At 36.5% G+C, this 17,660-nt stretch overlaps 1 protein-coding gene across 13 annotated transcripts in view; it reads right to left on the reverse strand.

The window, feature by feature from the left end:
- MECOM (MDS1 and EVI1 complex locus) overlaps window positions 1-17,660 on the reverse strand; it is a 566,050-nt gene that overhangs the window by 44,988 nt on the left and 503,402 nt on the right. For 11 of the 13 annotated variants that reach the window (XM_068546208.1, XM_068546207.1, XM_068546204.1 and 8 more), the window contains 2 exons: window positions 14,646-14,780; window positions 2,679-2,781 (listed from right to left, as the gene is read on the reverse strand). In XM_068546208.1, the coding sequence (XP_068402309.1) occupies window positions 2,679-2,781; window positions 14,646-14,780 (238 nt within the window). Of the gene's footprint in view, window positions 1-2,678; window positions 2,782-14,645; window positions 14,781-17,199; window positions 17,221-17,447; window positions 17,468-17,660 lie in introns of those variants that run through there. The other 2 variants (XM_068546213.1, XM_068546212.1) reach the window with 2 other exon arrangements.

Here is a 17,660-nt window from a genome sequence, read left to right on the forward strand (position 1 = left end):
TTCTATTCTTTTTGTTGGAATAGCTTTCAGCCAACTCATGAGGCCATACTATGCACTGATCACACAGATATCATCACAGAAGTCCTGCAAACAGCTCACAATGCTGAAAGACACAGAGGACAACAACACGATACATCACCCCTGTGTTACAGACCTGCAGCCAGGACCTATATCCAGTTATTCATTGACCGAATGTTTTTGAGGGAATGTTTTAGTCACCTACTGAACGTGAGGCATTTTGCTAGGGAACGAATACACAAGAAACCCAAGGGGATACACATGTGAACAACTAGTATGATACATCTTATGACAGATGCATGCACAGGCCTAAGTTAGGAGCCCAGAGGAATATGCCAAATCCATCTCTCCTGAGGGAGAGAGGTTCAGCAAAGATTTTGTAATGAGGAAGAATCAGCCAGGTGAAGCAGGATGAAGGAAGACATTTCAGGCGGTGGGAATACCATGGACCAATGACGAAGGCAAGAAAGAGCAGGGCAGGCTCGTGGAAAGGCAAAGCCGTAGTAAAGTGTGACAGGTTTATAGGGTGCATGTAGGAGAGGAGTGGGAAATGAAGTTAGAGAGGGTAGCAGGTCACTAGGGGCTTTTTAGGTCCATGCTAAGAAGGGTACAGGAAGCCACTGAAAGTTGGAATGCCCCATTGCAGCTTGAGAAGCCAAGCAGGGAGGTCAAACGGGTCGCTGCTGCTGTGATCCATATACGATACTGGTTTAGTTTAAACTAAACCAATAACACAGGGGCCAGAAAGGTAAAGAAATTAGTATGTAGATTCAGTAGGGTTTGTCACCTTTGGACTTGGTTAAAGAAGAGGGAGCTATTTTAAAATAAATCACCTCAGCTGTAAGACAGGTTTCTCAATAACATAAACTAGGTAATGGAAACGTTTCCTATAGTTTGTGACGCTATTCACATGTTTAAGAGCTAAATTTAGGATCTCAGCCAGCAGTCTGAACACAAACAACCTCCAGGCCTATGAAAAGGCACAGGCTTTAGAGACAGCAAGACCTTGGTTCGAATGCTGCCTCTACCACTTTCTAGCCATGTGGTCTTGGCCAACTTACTTAGCCTTATATGGCCTCGTTTTCCTATCTGTATAATGGAAATAATTCCTTTCTTACAGGTTTGATCTATGTCTAAAAGACTAAATGAGACACTAAATGGAGAGCATAAAATAGCTAGCATACAGTAGGTGTACAGTGCATGTGTTTTATTTTGTCTTTTCTAAGAAACATTAAATCCTAGAAGTATGAAATACAAATCACCATGTAAACATTATAAACATTATATTTAACATATCGGGTATATGTATGGATATGGGTATGACACATTGAAAATGAAAAGCAACCGATGGGTTCCAGAGTGTTGTAAAGGCAGGTAATTTAGGAATGGTAGCCCTAAAAGAAAAATAGTCACCTCTATTTAGGCTTTTCAGAATAGTACGCTAACCATTTATATTTTAAAAAAATAATTGTTTGAAAACCTTTTTAGAGCAAACGTTCACTGATGAAAGATGCCTTATACCAGAGACAGCCCAAATTAATTTTTTTTTTTTTTTTTTTATCATCTGAGCACTCCCTACTGTCAAAGAGCCCTTTCCCACTGGGCCAGCCTCCCCATTCAGGCTCAAATTCTACCAGGCTAGTTGACAAGTCTGGGTTTCTGAGGCCATTGACTTGTCACAGTTTCCAAGAAGAAAACAAGTTCCAAAAGCCTCCTCAAAATACAACTGGTATAATCTACAAAGAGGCAGAATGCAGCTCAGCCAAAGGAGAAAAATGTTCAAGTAAAGAGCCAGCCAATAGTGGTAGCTTTCTTTGCAGGAGCTGCAGATGCAGAGGCTGAGGTTCGCCTGTTTGGAATGCCAGAGACATGGGAAGTGGCGCCATCCTCACCTCTCACTGGTAACCCTTCCCAGTGGTCCTTCCAACTATAAACACACTCTACAGACACCACTAGATTATGCTAAATCAAATCACATTATATGAGGGGAGGGAAACAGGAAAAAGAAAGAAAACAGTCTTAAACGCTCATCCCAATGATACAAATCAACACAAATAAAATTTCCTTTTACTCTTACCTGAATATACATCACTAGTAATTATAATTCTTTTTGATCCCCCCTTCATTAATTTAGAATAGGTCTCTGACAAATACAAATTCCTCTGGCTCTAAAATTTCCTCATCTGTACTTTTCTCCCAATCCTCATCCCTCCAGCCCTCTCCCATATGGTCATGCTGGCTAGGATTTTACTCAAGTAGAAATACTTTTCCCAGTAACAGAACATTAGATGGGAGAAACAACTGCTAGATATACAAAAGCCCAAGACCAAGCTCCCTGAAATGACTTTTGTACAGTGAAAGGACTCTCACTATAGTCTAAGGCATTGACAAAAGTTTTACCTATGTGGTGTCTCAGTCCAAATATTCAAAATTCCCCTGACCTCCATTTCAGAGAAGACCTCTGCTTACTTTAGCTTCACCGTAATATTAGCCAGATGTCATACCAAGAAAACAGCGACGCTATGAGAAGGAATTTCTTAAAACTGACATTGACTACCCAGGGAAACTAACAAGTACCAAGTGTGATGGACCCTTTGGCATATGCTCCATCACAATCTCCAAATGAGGGTGGCGCGGATGGTGGCGGGAGTGGTACTAACCGTGGATATCCGGTGCCATAGTGTCATGGGGATAGTCTTCACTCTTCATGAGCAGCAAGAGCTCCTCTCCTGGTGCGATGTCTGCAACTACTCTATAAAATATCTTCAAGAGACAATGAAGGGGTGGGCGGGGCGGGGGGAGAGACAGAGAAGTGACTATTAAGAAAGGGCAAGATATACACGAAGATAACTGTACATTTTCCCATACCTTAACAAAAATATTCCTTTTTATTTTCATCAAAAGAACTAGCTTTCCTGTTTTATACACTGAGAACTAGCCCTCTGATGACAAATGGAAAGCTGTGACTCTCCTGCCAATTCATACATCTTTTCCAGCTCCCACTTCACAAATCAAATTTTCTTAATGCGAGGCTTGCTGTGTCACATACACCCTGTGTAATGCTTAACAAAGAACAATCCCTTCTCTGAATTCCTTACTCTAGGGAGCCACACACATACTCAGAGAGTTGAATGTGTCTTGCGTTATCCAGGAGTGGCCTAGCGAAGGCTGGCAGGGGCACAATTGCTCCCCTCGAGCACGTTCTCAAAAGTAGCACCTTCTCAACAAGGAGCTTTTAAGGTAATAGGCTGGAGGGACACAACATAGAGAATCATGACAACAAGATCTGTAGAGAACATAGTCAAAGGAGAGCATTTTGTTTTTTAAAAACTTAATCCCTCTTTTACCAATCAAAAGTGCCACTCACAGGTCCAGGACCTGCCTTCATGACCCAGACCCTGATCCCACTCTTTGAAAGCAGGCATTATGCCTTCAATTGATTCCCTTACCAGGGTTTGGGGGTGGTGCTTATTCCTCTTACTTTCTAGCAAAATGCTGATGAGAGGAAGGATTTAAGAAATCCATTAATAACTGACTAAAAAGCAGTGGGGCAAGTGTGGAAAAAACCCTGACCTATAATTTCCAAGAGCTGCCTACCTCTCCCCTGACCAGCGTGGTTACCCTAGGTAGGTCATTGCCCAATCTACTTGTCCAGGATTCCGGGTTTCTTCATTTATAAAAGCATTTAATTCTGATTTGTAACATACACAAACATCTAATCATTATGTTGTACACCTGAAACTAATATAATGTTATATGTCAATTATATCTCAATATAAAAAAGATTTAATCATGAAAATATTTAAGGTGACTTTTCTTTTTCACATAATATGTTCTTAGTTTTTAAATCTATTCTAGGATTATTTATTAAACAACGATTCCGTAACCGGATAGAGGTTATGAAAGAAAGAATAAAGTTATACAGTTAACTGGTGAAAATGAGAACAATTACATTCACACACACTCACACACACACACACACAAATACCACCAAAAGCAACAATGACAACAACAAAACTAGGGGTTCAGTTCTGCTCAGTCTCGATGCAATGGGGAGAAAAATCACATAACACAAATTGGCACACCCTACTAAGAAATGGGAAGGATCTATTTTGAGCAGACATTGCTCTACCTGTGGTTTCTTGCAGGACCACTTATTTCAAACTGAGAAAAGTTGAGTCATTTACCGTTTTATAAGATCAACAGGTATGTGCATAACTTTAATTATATTTATCTGTTTATCTCTTGAAAAGCAGAGGACGTTAAACATAAGTACGTGCCTCTTCACTCCAGTAGGTGGCTCTGAACTCCAATTGTTTATTTTTCTTTAAAAAGACCAGAGCACAAAACTGTGCTAAATTCAAAAAATAACTCAATGAGGAGTATTTTCTGCTTAGTTTCTTTCCTGTCAAAATAAAATCAGTTTTTTCATGCAACAGTAATTTAACCACATGAAGTTGCTTTATAGAAAATAATGCCAAACATAAAATGTTGCCCTAATATAATATAACCTAAGATTCTTTATCTCTATCCTTAGATAAAATCCAGACTATCTTAGGAAAATTACTCCTTGTTATGTGCTGATTCTATAAAAACCAGAGAATTTACAGTTTGTATCTTATTAACCCTAACGTTCACATTTTCCCTTCTCCGGCAGTACACTGAGAGGAATAATTCTGCTCAAAAAGTTACCAGATTAAAAAAAAAAAACAAAAAAACTGTGCATTTGCTTTTTTCCCCCTAAACTTTCCAGTTAAATGCTTATTAGTGCCCTGTTTCATTCTAGAGTTCTATTTCCCCTTAGAAAACAATAGACTTCTCTCAACAGTTTGAATCACCTCTTCTTTTGGCATCTCTCAAAGGTTTAACTTATTAGCTTCCTTTCCAACAACATGTTGATATTTGAATTGTGACATATTAGAACTTTTCAGTGGCTTCTCGGAAACAGTGAGGTTAAAGAGACAATATCCCGAAAGACCGTAAACAGTACAATTGTCTCTGTTGGGGAATGCTGCAGAGACACACATGCCAGATCATTGGAAGAAAGTATTATGATATCATTATTTCTTTTGAATAATGGAGTCCACTATTAATCATGTCTCTTTTAGTTCCATTTTAGATTTACTCAATCCAGTGTGAACAGTCCAAGAAACAAAAGAAAGTGATGGATACACTGTAACTACACATTAGAAAGATAATTCTCTTTGCCGGGACATAGATCACTACTGTAATTTCCCTTTAAGTGTCCAGATTGTCATGTGAAGAACACTGAGTGCATAAAAAATAAGACACGGAAGAGCGTTGATGTTGGCTTTATTTATTGGAGGTAAAAGGTGACATTCCAGGCCACGAAAGGCAAGGCAAAGCAGAGTGGGTTTTAACTTCAGGGTGTTCTTTTCGATTTTAAGTGAATTTTTATGGTGCTCATGAAACTGAGGTTTGAAAAGAACTGGCAAGAGCCCGAAGTAATGAGGGCAGATTCTGGGCATGCTTCCTCATATCGCAGTAAGAATGTGCCTTGAAGCCCCATCTACCGCCCTTAGAAATGCAGTGCTTTTTTCAAGGTGTTGTTACCACTTGCCATTTCATTATATCTCAACTCTTTGGATTTTACAGAGACTTAAGCAAAATTATGTCTTTGCTCTTATAATTACAATGGTCCCAAAGTGTAATTTGAGTGCTTGAATCCAGAGATGTCTACATACAAAGTTGGTTTATGTTCTAGCAATAACAATACACCAGCAGGCGTTTGAGAAGTGAGAGAAGTAGTTTAAATGAAAACATAATGACAATTTGTTGCCTCAAAACAATTATGTGGGGGAAAGATGGAATGTAATGTTGGAGGAATCAAGCCTTTCAGAAAAAAAAGTTATCGCATCTATGCTTTTATGTTAGAAAATAGGTCTTTCAGCAAATAAAAATATAATAAAGAATGGAAGTGATTTATGTAGCTTCTCCCACAGGTTTGTCTATTAAGTATGCTTGACCATGCTTATAAAAATGTAATCATAACATCTTTAAAATCAGTGTATTCTCAAAATTTCGGCTATATATTGCAGTCCTATGAATTACATGTCATCTGAGTTACGTACCCAAAGCAGAGACATGACTAATATAACCTCTCTGGGTTTTGTGTTAGATAAAAATGGAAGGGAATCAATTCCTCTGTTAAATTCCGTAAAAGAGTTAACAGGTCTCTTCCATCAGGGAGTTTTATGGCAAAAGTTATCTGGAACCAAAATAAAAATGTCCTGGATCTGGGATTTTGTGATGAATTCAACTCAAGTATTTAAAGAGGGGCTCAAAATCTCAAACACTTAGAAAAAGTTGGAATGGATACAAAAGGGCTGTTGATTTATTATTTTGCTGTGTGTCTCTCAGAATGCTCTACTAGTAGGGAGAACACAATCTCTCCCAATATAAGGTGAAAAATTAGAGGAATGGGGCCTTTTAGTATAAGAAAATAGGATTATATGAGAATTCCGTTTTTTAAAAGTCATGATAAATATTTTAAAACTGTGTTAACTCCTTTAGAGTTTTCTATTTGGTAGCTAATACCAAATTCCAGAAACACAACATGTTATGAACATGACCTAACTCTCCATATATCGGAAACTTTTGAAAGTGGAGGTGGTCTTTTCATTTTATCATAGAAAAAATTTAATTTTTCCAATATCTTGCTGGACTCTTTTTAATTTTTCCAGAAAGCTTTATCTCTGTCCTTGTAAGTATGGATATTATATATAAATCCCTGAATACTTTAATTTATAAGAATAAATATTATCATAAATGGTTTAATAGATCTTTCTATATTCTTTTATTTTAAAATTTGCCAAAATATCACACTAGTGAAATTTCTTAATATTTTTAAAAAAATTCTAAAGCATTCAGATATTTGAAGATAAAACTAGAAATCCCTCAAATTGTTCACTTTTACTACTGGTGAAATTCACAATTTAAGGCATAAATATAATATTATGCATGCATATAGGAATTACTCTAAAAAATAATTATTATTCTTAATTTATATTAATCAAACCTTGAAATGGTTCCAAATGTCAAAAGGATATCTGTTCAATTAATATTCATAAGGCTAAGCTAAAGGTAAAAGGCAGTGGTGATGTGGATTTGATTTAGCAAATTTTAGACTGCCAAAATGTATATTTTCATACAACGTTATATATTAGTATATATGTGCTTGGATATAGTATATATTTTATATGTGATTTATAAATGTGGCAAAGTATACATTTTAGGGACATTTTAAAATCTGCACAAGATGTTAGTAATCTCATATTTTACATATTAATATAAATTAATATTTAATGGCATGTGATTAATTCTATTATATATCATATAAGTTATATACAATTATATATTTTATAAATTGCATATTATATGTAATATATGTTATAGATAACTATTTATTATATATAGTTGGAACTGAAATTAATCACACTTTATTAAATATTCATTTTCTTTTGTTATTTAAGCCCAAGAGGACAGCCACTAAAAGAGAGTATGGACAGTTTTAAGCATTCTGATAGCAAAGGCAATAGGCTATAAAAGACTTTCAGATTAATTCTGTTTTGTACTGTCACAGCCTGTGTTCAACCTATTCCTCCATCAAATTGATAATGCTACCATTTGTATTTATAAATGGCAATAATGTGGGTTCTTGTTTATTATCCTATAAAATAGAAAAATCTAGAATCTGTCAGATCAGACTTGCTGTCTAGTTTGCTATGCTTGGATCGATTCAAAGTATTATGCTTGTATTACTGAGACAGAAGAAAAATTCAGTGCACACAGAGAAAACAAGAAAGAAAGAAAACATCATTTACTTTTAAAAAGATGAATAAGGACTCATTGTTATGAATTCTCATTTATTTTTCCTGGTCAAGCACTGGAAGTTTTATTTATGCTTAATAGACTGCATTTGGCATGTCTGAAAATGGCAGAAGTGTGAATTATGAGTGACCTTCAACCTATTCAGGAAGTTGTAATAATTGAAATAATAGAGAAATGTACTCCCTGCAAAATCTGTACCGAGAGACAACTTTTTCAGACTATTGCCGTCTTTTCACTTTGAAGTAGACAGTTGATTTCTTCCCTCCCACCTCCCAACAATCAGCCTGAATGCTTTATTTTCTATAGCTTCATTCAATTTACCAGTCCGAAGACGAGGAAAAGCTGAATGGAACTTTAATGTTTAGAGTGTGGATAGAAGGGGAGATAGGTGACCATTTGCATGTCTGAACAAAGTCAATATTTGATATGAGCACATCTGTCAGTCTTGGTGCTGCAGAGGTAACATCAAGTCCACAGAGACAACGTGTGCATATGTGCTGGCTTTAGGAGACTTGCTCTGGACCCCTGATCCTTCCATAGCAACATGGGAAACCCCTACTCAGGAGGGCAGGAGTGACAAGTTTTTAACCTCTGAAAGAAGGACCCTATTACACATTCTAATCCTGATTAGTAAGAGATAACTAAAAGTGTCTTCAGCAGACAGAGATTGATGACAGAATGTAAAGATATTTGTCCAACAGAATGGAAGCATTATCGTGGCCAAACTTTGCTAAAGCAAACCATCCTTAGTTTCCTTAGTTCCTCCAAAGACATAGTATCCCGAATTTGTCTTTAAGGTAACAGTCTAAAGACTATAAGATATTAACTGAGAAATGTCAGGTACTGTCTTGCTGTATCTGCTTCCAAAACAAAATTATATGTATCCACTGGCTATTTTCAGAACAAAAATATTAATGAAGGAGAAGTTCTGCCCCACACATCTTTATCTCTTCATTAAGAACATGAAGAGAAAGCCAAGTGTAATTTATTGGATGAAACAAAACAGAAAGGACTGACTGTTGACTCTAGTTTGCAAGAACAGGGCAAGTGATAAAGATACACATTATTATACCTGGAGCCTACAGTGTACCCAGCCTGGAAGCCTTGCAAGTTGTCCTGTTAAATAACCTCTAAGGATCTCTCTACAGACCCCACAAGAAATATTCATTAGCCACCTGTCTTTAATGTGGCCATTTTGTCTGACTCTATGAAAATTGATCATTCTGAACAGTTTCAGAATGCTTGGAAAGTGAGGAAGCTAAAGATCCTCTTTGGGTTTTTTACTAGGCTGGAGGTGTTTCTTGTGTTCTTGACCAACATGTTTTCCTCCTTGATGACTGGCTTGTAATGAATTCTGACAACTATCTTTTTGGTACCATTCCAGAAATAGCTGGAGTCCGGTATGGTTGTGATGCTTTTAGATCTTCCTGAATGAAAAGTGTTGTGTACATGCAAATATTAATTACTTAGAATGTGCAGATCATCTTTTTTCAATTTATGTGGTTTGTGGATCTTGGTAAAAATTCCTAGTCTGTGTAGTGCTATGGCAGGGCTGTGTGCTGGGCATAATTACATGAGGGAAACTTTTTTGTGGGGAGGGGATGCTATTTGTTTTATCATGTAAATATCAAATGACAGACTATGTCTGAGACAGCTTCATCTTCGGGTGAAGGAAGTAACTTATCAGCCAGACAGCATCCCCCCAAAGTCAGCTTAGGCACCGTTCACAAAGCCAGTCTCTGGGTATTGCCAGCTGGCATTCATCTTAAAACAGCAGAGCATAACTTTGTTATAAAAGTGGAACTTGACTTAAAAGCAAAGCAAAGAAAATGGCCAAAGCCAATAATAATTTTAACATCAAAAGAGGTCATAGAAAATGTGGACAGAAATCCTTGTAAAGGAAGAGCAAATTAACAAATTACCTGACAGTTGACGCAAACATGTTTAAAAAGTAGAGAAAGGCTAAGATACTACATTTTGCTTTTTTGCACAAATTGCATTAATTGAATGATGTAGGCATACATTTTTTTTTCAGTAAAAAGCCAAAGAAAATAACTTGATAACTGAGTCCATAATAAGCCTGCAATAATAATACTGTTATAGTGTCACAGCAGCCTGATAGCACTGCTGACGTGGACCCAGGGAGAGGGAAAGTGGGTGTGCCAGTTCAGCCATGATGGTCCTGGAAGCAGTTAAAACTTTATAAGGTAAAGCACAAACGAGAACAATGCCTGATCCAACTGAAAACACTGTAGAATCTTGCAGCTGTTCCTCAACGACAAGGGAGCTGGCAGAATCCCCTACGTGAATTCTGACCTTGTATTCTCTGAAGGGCACTCCTTCTTCTAGATCTTATTTCTTCAAAATATACATCAGGTATTAGATAATCTCTTATCGACACATTTTGTTTTCTTCAGAGGGAACAGCAGACTTCTCTTAGTCTACTTACTAAATACCAGCTGTCAAGGGCCTGTTTAAAAATGAAAGGACTTATCACCTTGTGTAAATGACAAGATTAATAACGTCTTGGGTTTCTGAGAACTTTATTCCACTTGTAGACCATGTTAGGGCAGGCCAAGAGCTTGAATGAAATTGCGTTCCTTTCTGTGATGCACACCTATAAAATGTTACCCCAAATCACATGCCCAGATCTTTCTCATTATCATGAGTGGAAAGGTAGGTCTTGTGTAAGTCGAAAAAGTTCACTTACACGAATTGGGCCATAGTGACCTGTCTGATTACAACCAAAATGGTTTCACCATGAAGAAGTATTAGAGGAAAACTTGTGTCCAGAGAGCTATTTCATAAGTACACTAAACTTGTGAACATATCCTAGATAAGCACTGGCCTGATTTGAGGTACCTAGGGGGTCTGTGGGCCCACTTGCCTTTGATCTAGGTGAAGGGTATAGCAATTTGGAGGTCTGAGGAAGCTCATCAAAGGATGGAGGGAAAGGCAGGGGCAGGGTGAGAACAAATCTAATGCAACATGCTCCATCGACCCATCAAAATGGATGTAAAAGTAAGATATCTACAAGACAACAAAGAAAGGGACATCAAAATATCCAGATTTAAAAAAAAACACTCAGTAAATCATCTAGGTGTTTGGCCTACTCGACATTAAACACATGGGTGCTTCCAGATGTAATGAAACCTCTGAATAATTAATAAACCATTTTCATGCTGCCTCTACATATTTGGTCCTCTTGAGGACCTATTCTGGAAAGAACTTTCATTATCCAATTCTCTGCTTTTGCTCCTGCCCTGATCTACCTCCAAGTGCCAGTTCTGGATCCTCAACCAGGGATAATTCAGACCATTAAAATGCAAAGATATTGAAGCATTGCCTGTCTCAGTAAAAATTTCCAGCTAAAGGCTGTGCCACAGCAGTATAGCTATGTAACACTGTACAAAAACTTTAAGGAATAAGGGGAAAAATAATTAGGACTTCAAGGATAAAGAGCCTTGGGTGTTTTTAGTGGATCTACTATTTTATGACTGGAGTGTGACTTAATTTACTAGTGTCTTTGGTGCGGCCTTCTTTTACAAAGATAAATTACTGTAGTTAATACAATATTTTCAGGGGGGAATAAGGATATCAGTCAGAAGCTGCGGCTGCTTAGAAATTATGGTTTAGCAAGTATGCCAGTGTTTTCAGAATTTCTATCTCCAAAAACATCACTGCAATAATTTTGAAAACATGAAATGAAAAAGACATCTAAAAACAATAAACTCGAGTCTTCTAGGCAGCATTGTCAAGAAAAAAGCTGCCACAAAGCTCACTCTGGCCTGAAAAAAAGAAATCTGCAATAAAATAACTTGCAGAAATCTATTGGAAGATTTAAACTCTGAAAAATCCCCTCAAATAAAATGCTTGTAGAGAGGTATTAGGAAAATGTTCATGGAATAACCTTTGTCTTTATGATACAAAACAGATTGCACGCTTTATCAACTTTACCTGAAAATCAAAACCTAGGCTGTTTCTAAGTACCTCATCACCCCAAACAAATCAAATACAAGTTTTATCCAAGACAACGTGTTTTGACTGTCCCACTATTATCAAACTGTATTATCACCTTTAGCAGACACGTTAATTCTCTTTTATAGAACTCCTTCACATCATTATAAAACTGATCCAAATTGACTAAACTTGATCCTGAATATTAGAATTTTAAAAAATACGTATCTTTGCAAAAGTAAACTATAATTTATACCCTCCTTTTTGTTTTAGGTCATCTTTTCCCTTCTTTGTTGGATGCCCTAATTATTACAATGACTAGCTTGCAGTTGAAAGATTCCCCTGAAATTCTTCATTTTTAAAGCCCAGGACTTATTTAAAATTCATTTTATAAACTTGAGCTCTATCTAAGAATCAGAGCAAAGAGGAACACTTTTTACAGTTTTTTGTCGCGTGCTTAATTTGCTTTTGTGTGTGCAGGTGAGTTGATGTTGTTAATGTTTAATAATTACTCCTGATCCAGGGTGTCTCTTTATATCTGGATATTAAATAATATGTCACACAGTGGGAGCGTTCATTATGAGATGAGTTGTGCTTATTCACCATTTGGCAGCTCCTATTCCTCACGGAAAACAGAGTGAAAAAATAGACCTAGAGAATCTCTCTAGTCAGCTCTTTTATCATGGCACCTAGTCCAACATTCACATTTCAAAGCTGCCTGGAATTGCTAGTCTTAATTGGCTTTTAGAAAAGATGCATACACTATTTTGATGTCTGCTCTCATTTGTCTTGTCAACTGGGTTAAATGTGATTGTATGCATATATGTCTATCACACAAATCTGACTTTTACCTCTGACTTTCCTCTCGTTGTTTATGGGTGAACTTACTTGACCATAGAATGTCAATTTCACAACTATGTTATTTGATATGTACTCTCTTACCATCTTAGATTTCTGCCAGCATAACACATAAGTTTAAAATGAGAACTTACAGAAATAATAGTGTATGTCTAATATTAGCCTTTTACGGTTTTCCTGATTAACTATGTTCCCTGATTCTTCAGTTAAAATATGTAAACGTGCTCTTCATTAAGATACAAAACCATCATATTTTCTTTCGAAAGCAATGCATTTTACAATGTGTACCTCAAAAGTAACCATGTGAAAATTGTAAATGCCTACTCTAATAAGCGATCTAATTCATACTTAAGAACAGCAAAATAGTTTCCTTTTTAAATGAGATCACAATTCCCAAGGACAAGAGTATATTTATTAAAAAATATTAGACCCATAACTATTAAATGAAAAAATGTATTGGCCACAAGTCTCATTCTTCAACCATCTTTTCACTGATCCTACAACAGTTTTATCTGTCTAAGGAAATAGCTCCTCTTGTCAGTAAATATGGATAGCAAATAATTATTATGATATAATTACATTATTTCATCTTACAGCTGCCTTTTGAGGTCTTCCAGTTCCTTTTTTAGGAGGCATCACACGCACAATTCACTCATTTACAACACCTATGTAATTCCCACACCTACATATAGTCAGTGCTCAGAAATGTTTGCTGTTGATGGTGACAGTAACTCATGTGACGGACTTGGGATATTTTCTGCTTACGATCAATAGCTAATTTAATAATGTTTTCCTTTGTCAATAATGTCTCTTGTTTTCTTACAGCAAAGGGAAGAAACCAATTGATTGGTTTATTATTTTTGATATATGTTGAAGATTTTTAAATGATTCCCATTTAAACCTAATTTTATAATTTACTACCTCTTACACAGTTTAGTCAGTAAAAATTATCTAGTAGCTGGTAAAACGCCAAAGAATAATCTCATAACAATGATTGAAACAGAGTCTTAGACAATATGATGCTAGCATTACTTACCAGCTTTCAAATGGAAACATCTAATTTAAACTTTTCTTTTTCTTGGTGGTGATTTTCATAGTAGATTTGCCAAGCAACCATTTTAATATGGTCTTTGAAACATATTTGATTTACATAACCATCGGTTTAAAAGAAATAAACGATGATAATATAACTATATTCTAACTCAACGATGTTTATAAAACAAAAATTAGCAGGTTGAAGTTCTTGTTGCTTTAAGTATTGTCATACTAAGTTACAAGATCCATAACCTCACTTTATCGAGTGCAAAATATGTTTCTTGATATTTTCATGATCTTGTTTCATAGTTATTGTTATTAAAGTTAACCTCACTGCATGAGCCTCCATAAAGCAATTTCCAGCAGTGATACTTTTAAACATTTCACATAAACAACAACAAAAAATGTTATTTGATTAATCTAAAAGTGTTTCTCATTTATAATTAGGCAAATCAAATGCATAATCAGACAAGTTCACACGTAGATCATACATGTATCTCTACCTATTATTTAAAATAAAATCTATATAATATTTCAAGTGTATCACTTCCAATTTCTGCATAAATTCAATGTTCTTGATTAGTTCAGTACTTTCTATGAATGTCTCCTTATTATGATGGCAAAGGAAAAAAAAGGTAAAGAATAGCTACTAATAAGTAGTATTCAGTTTTTAAATCATTCAGTCATTCCCAGAAAACTAGAGCATTTATGAAGTTTACTAGCACAAAATTTACTAGCAAAAAACTACCCAAAAAAGAAGTACTGAAAATGACTTTATTCTGCATCTTATATTTGGGCATTACCTTTCACCATATCGACAAACAGGCCACAAGGGTCTACTGAAGCTCACTGTTATTTTTATTCTTCAGGCTTCACTGATACTTTTAGTGCTCTCCAAGAAAGACAAGAAAATCTTTACAACATACCTGATCATTTATCTGGCATGCAACGAGGTTGTGCTGATCATAACAGCCAGCGAACCTGATGTACTTGAGCCAGCTTCCTACATCTGGTTGACTAGCATCTATGCAGAACTTCACATTGCAAAACTCATCTAAGATCTAGAAGGAAGAAGACGAGAACAATCAATTTCCATTATCAGTTCATTCATTAGAATGGTTAATTGCTTGAAAATATTTTATTCAAATGTATGTTTCCTCCTTTGAATCCTTAAGAGAAAAAACGTCAGACAGCACGCATATTAATAAAGAAGGAATAATAATAAGTTATCTTAGAAGTGCCAATGTACTGCCTTTAAAGGAACAAAGCAATTGTAAATTATTACAAAAACTGATTAATTGGTTTTAAGAATGCTCGATTCCTTGTTATGAATGAATGAGTGCTATTGCCTTAATTTTATCCAATGTGATTTTTACGAAAAATAATATTGAACAGCATATATTAACATAATATTTCTAAACGATACAAGTCAATATTTTAGGTTCAGATAATCTTCCCTTGTAAGTGTATACTTTCGCATATTTTGCACTTTAAATTAATGCAATTTAAAAACTTTAATCTAAATATTGTCAAATTCCTTTTCAGTTTGCATTGCACTACCATGAAACAAATCACACCCGTAATTGAAGAAGATAATAAGATTTGTCTCACTGATGCTTCCGACCAAACTAAAGAAAAACAAATGAAAATAAATAATTGGTAAACAGTTGTGCAAAATATGTCAACCTAAAGTTTTAGGTAACACATGCCAATGCATATTTCAACTTTATGTTCGTAAGTAAAATACCAAAACTGGCTTGTGAACAAGTAAAAAATATGTAAGAATATTGACATAAATTGCCATCATTATATATGGTTGTGTATGTTAGTGTTGTTATTTTTCATGAGATTTTATGTTTGGCCTATGCTAAATATTAATCACTACTCAGGATACCTATTAAACAAAAATTAAGATGGGAAGTGTCCATTTTTAAGGTCTTGTCTACTTAAACGAGGCTATTCGGATTCAATAGTAGCACTAATGTTTTAAACATCAATATTAAAAGCTGCAGAGTTGTTGACCTGATGGTAAATAACTAGAAAGTCTGGTAATGTTAATGTCAATCAGTTAGCGCAAACTTGAGGAAGTTTCCTATCAAAGACTAAACAATCTAGTCTAGAACATTAATTGATGAATTAAATAACCTCCTCCCCGCCCCCCCAGAACTCTGGTGTATCTATACCTATAAAAGTTAAAACTAAACACTTGGGTGCATAGACCAAAGCAATTTTGCACAGAATTCGGGTAATCACCCAGTTGCAGATTCAAGTCATTAACTCACCACAAACTTCAAGAAGAAGCCCAGTACTCAGAGGGCTCTAGTCAAGAGGCATTATGAATAAGCCTTTGGCCATCAGGCAATTAAAGGGCAATAAGTAGTCCCACAATTTTTAAAAGAAAAATTGAAACATAAGATAGGAATAATAATTGCCACACACACACACACACACACACACACACACACACACAAATCAAGTCTTTTTCAAGGAGGCCTCTTCGCACCACCACCAACAGAAAGTCTATATTAAATACCCTCTCTAGTGAGAAGAACAGATTTTAACAATTCCTCATTTATAAAATTACAAACTTTAAGTTGTTTTCTTCAACTTTCAATGCTGAGCAGCTTAGATGGCAACTTGAGATTTCCCCCCTCCTCACATGTCTGGAAGGTGCATAAACAATAACAGCAATACACACTTTAAAACAGTAAAAGGTTGGGATTGTTGCTTTGTTTTTTGGTTTATTTGATTTCTGGTTAATATTTGTTGTTTGTTTTCTTGACTAGCCCCCCTCCCCCCCAAAAAAGGTAGTTCTACTGACACACTAGAGAAATATTTAATGAAGGAAACAGGGTGAAGGCAGTGAAATGCAACACCAATTCCATTTCATATTTGCAGAAAGACGTGGGAAACTTGTTAATTTCAAAAAGGTCAAAAATCATTTATCCCCTTAGCTTTCTAGCATTCCCTTTTTGCAAGGGCAGGGTAAGTACTGCATATACTGCACATAAAAATTCTAGGTGTAATTTTACTCCGTGTTAACATTATTGCCATTGCCACTGTCAACAGTGAAATTAATTTAAAAACAGGTTCATTTCCAAAGAATGTCTTTTTACATACATGTAATATGATTATTCAAATATTTCACCAACGTATTAACTTTCTTACTCTCCGTATTCTTGCCCCAAGACAAAAGCTTAACTTTCTCCAGAAACCTTCCCCCCCACCCCGGGTGAATTATTCGCTTCTGATTTGTTAATACAACTGCATTTGTCTCCCAAATGTCTTAATCGTCTCGGAAATCTCGAATAAAATAAAGTTAACAACACATCTTCCGTCATTTCATCGAACACACTCCTGTGTTTTTAACAGCTGTCAAGTTCCAAAGATAGCTTAAAAAAAAAATTCCCTTTAGGTGGACTTTAGAGAAAGGCCCTTTCAAAAATCCAACAGCGAAAGGAAAAAAAAAAAAATCCCCACAATCTAGCCAAAGGGTCCGAATGTGACTTTCTCGCGAAGCAGCACACGATGTTGGACAGCAAAGCTGTTACTTGGCAAGGTGGAACTCGGCCGAAAGCGGCTCCAAAGTCGCGTGGCCAGTGCCAGGAATTCAGATTTTGGCAGCCCCACCTTCTGAGTCCCTGATACCGACGGACAGACACACGGAGGGAGGGGAAGGAGGAGAAGAGCGCGAGGAAAGGAGGCCGACAGCCGGCAGAGAGACCCACCGAAGGCCGGACGACCCACCCCGGAGACGCGTCCAGACCGCACCGTTGCACAGGAGGAACAAGGAAATCGCCAGTCCCGGCAACGTAGATAAGCACAGGGCTCCGCGAGACTGCGGGCAAGTAGGAAAAGAAGGCTGGGGGGGCGGGGGGCGCCCCGGAGAAGGGGTGCCAAGGCAGGAAACTGTCCCAAGAAACAAACTATGCACATCGCCA

Source organism: Eschrichtius robustus, chromosome 6, assembly GCF_028021215.1.
Source record: "Eschrichtius robustus isolate mEscRob2 chromosome 6, mEscRob2.pri, whole genome shotgun sequence".
Classification (NCBI taxonomy): domain Eukaryota; kingdom Metazoa; phylum Chordata; class Mammalia; order Artiodactyla; family Eschrichtiidae; genus Eschrichtius; species Eschrichtius robustus.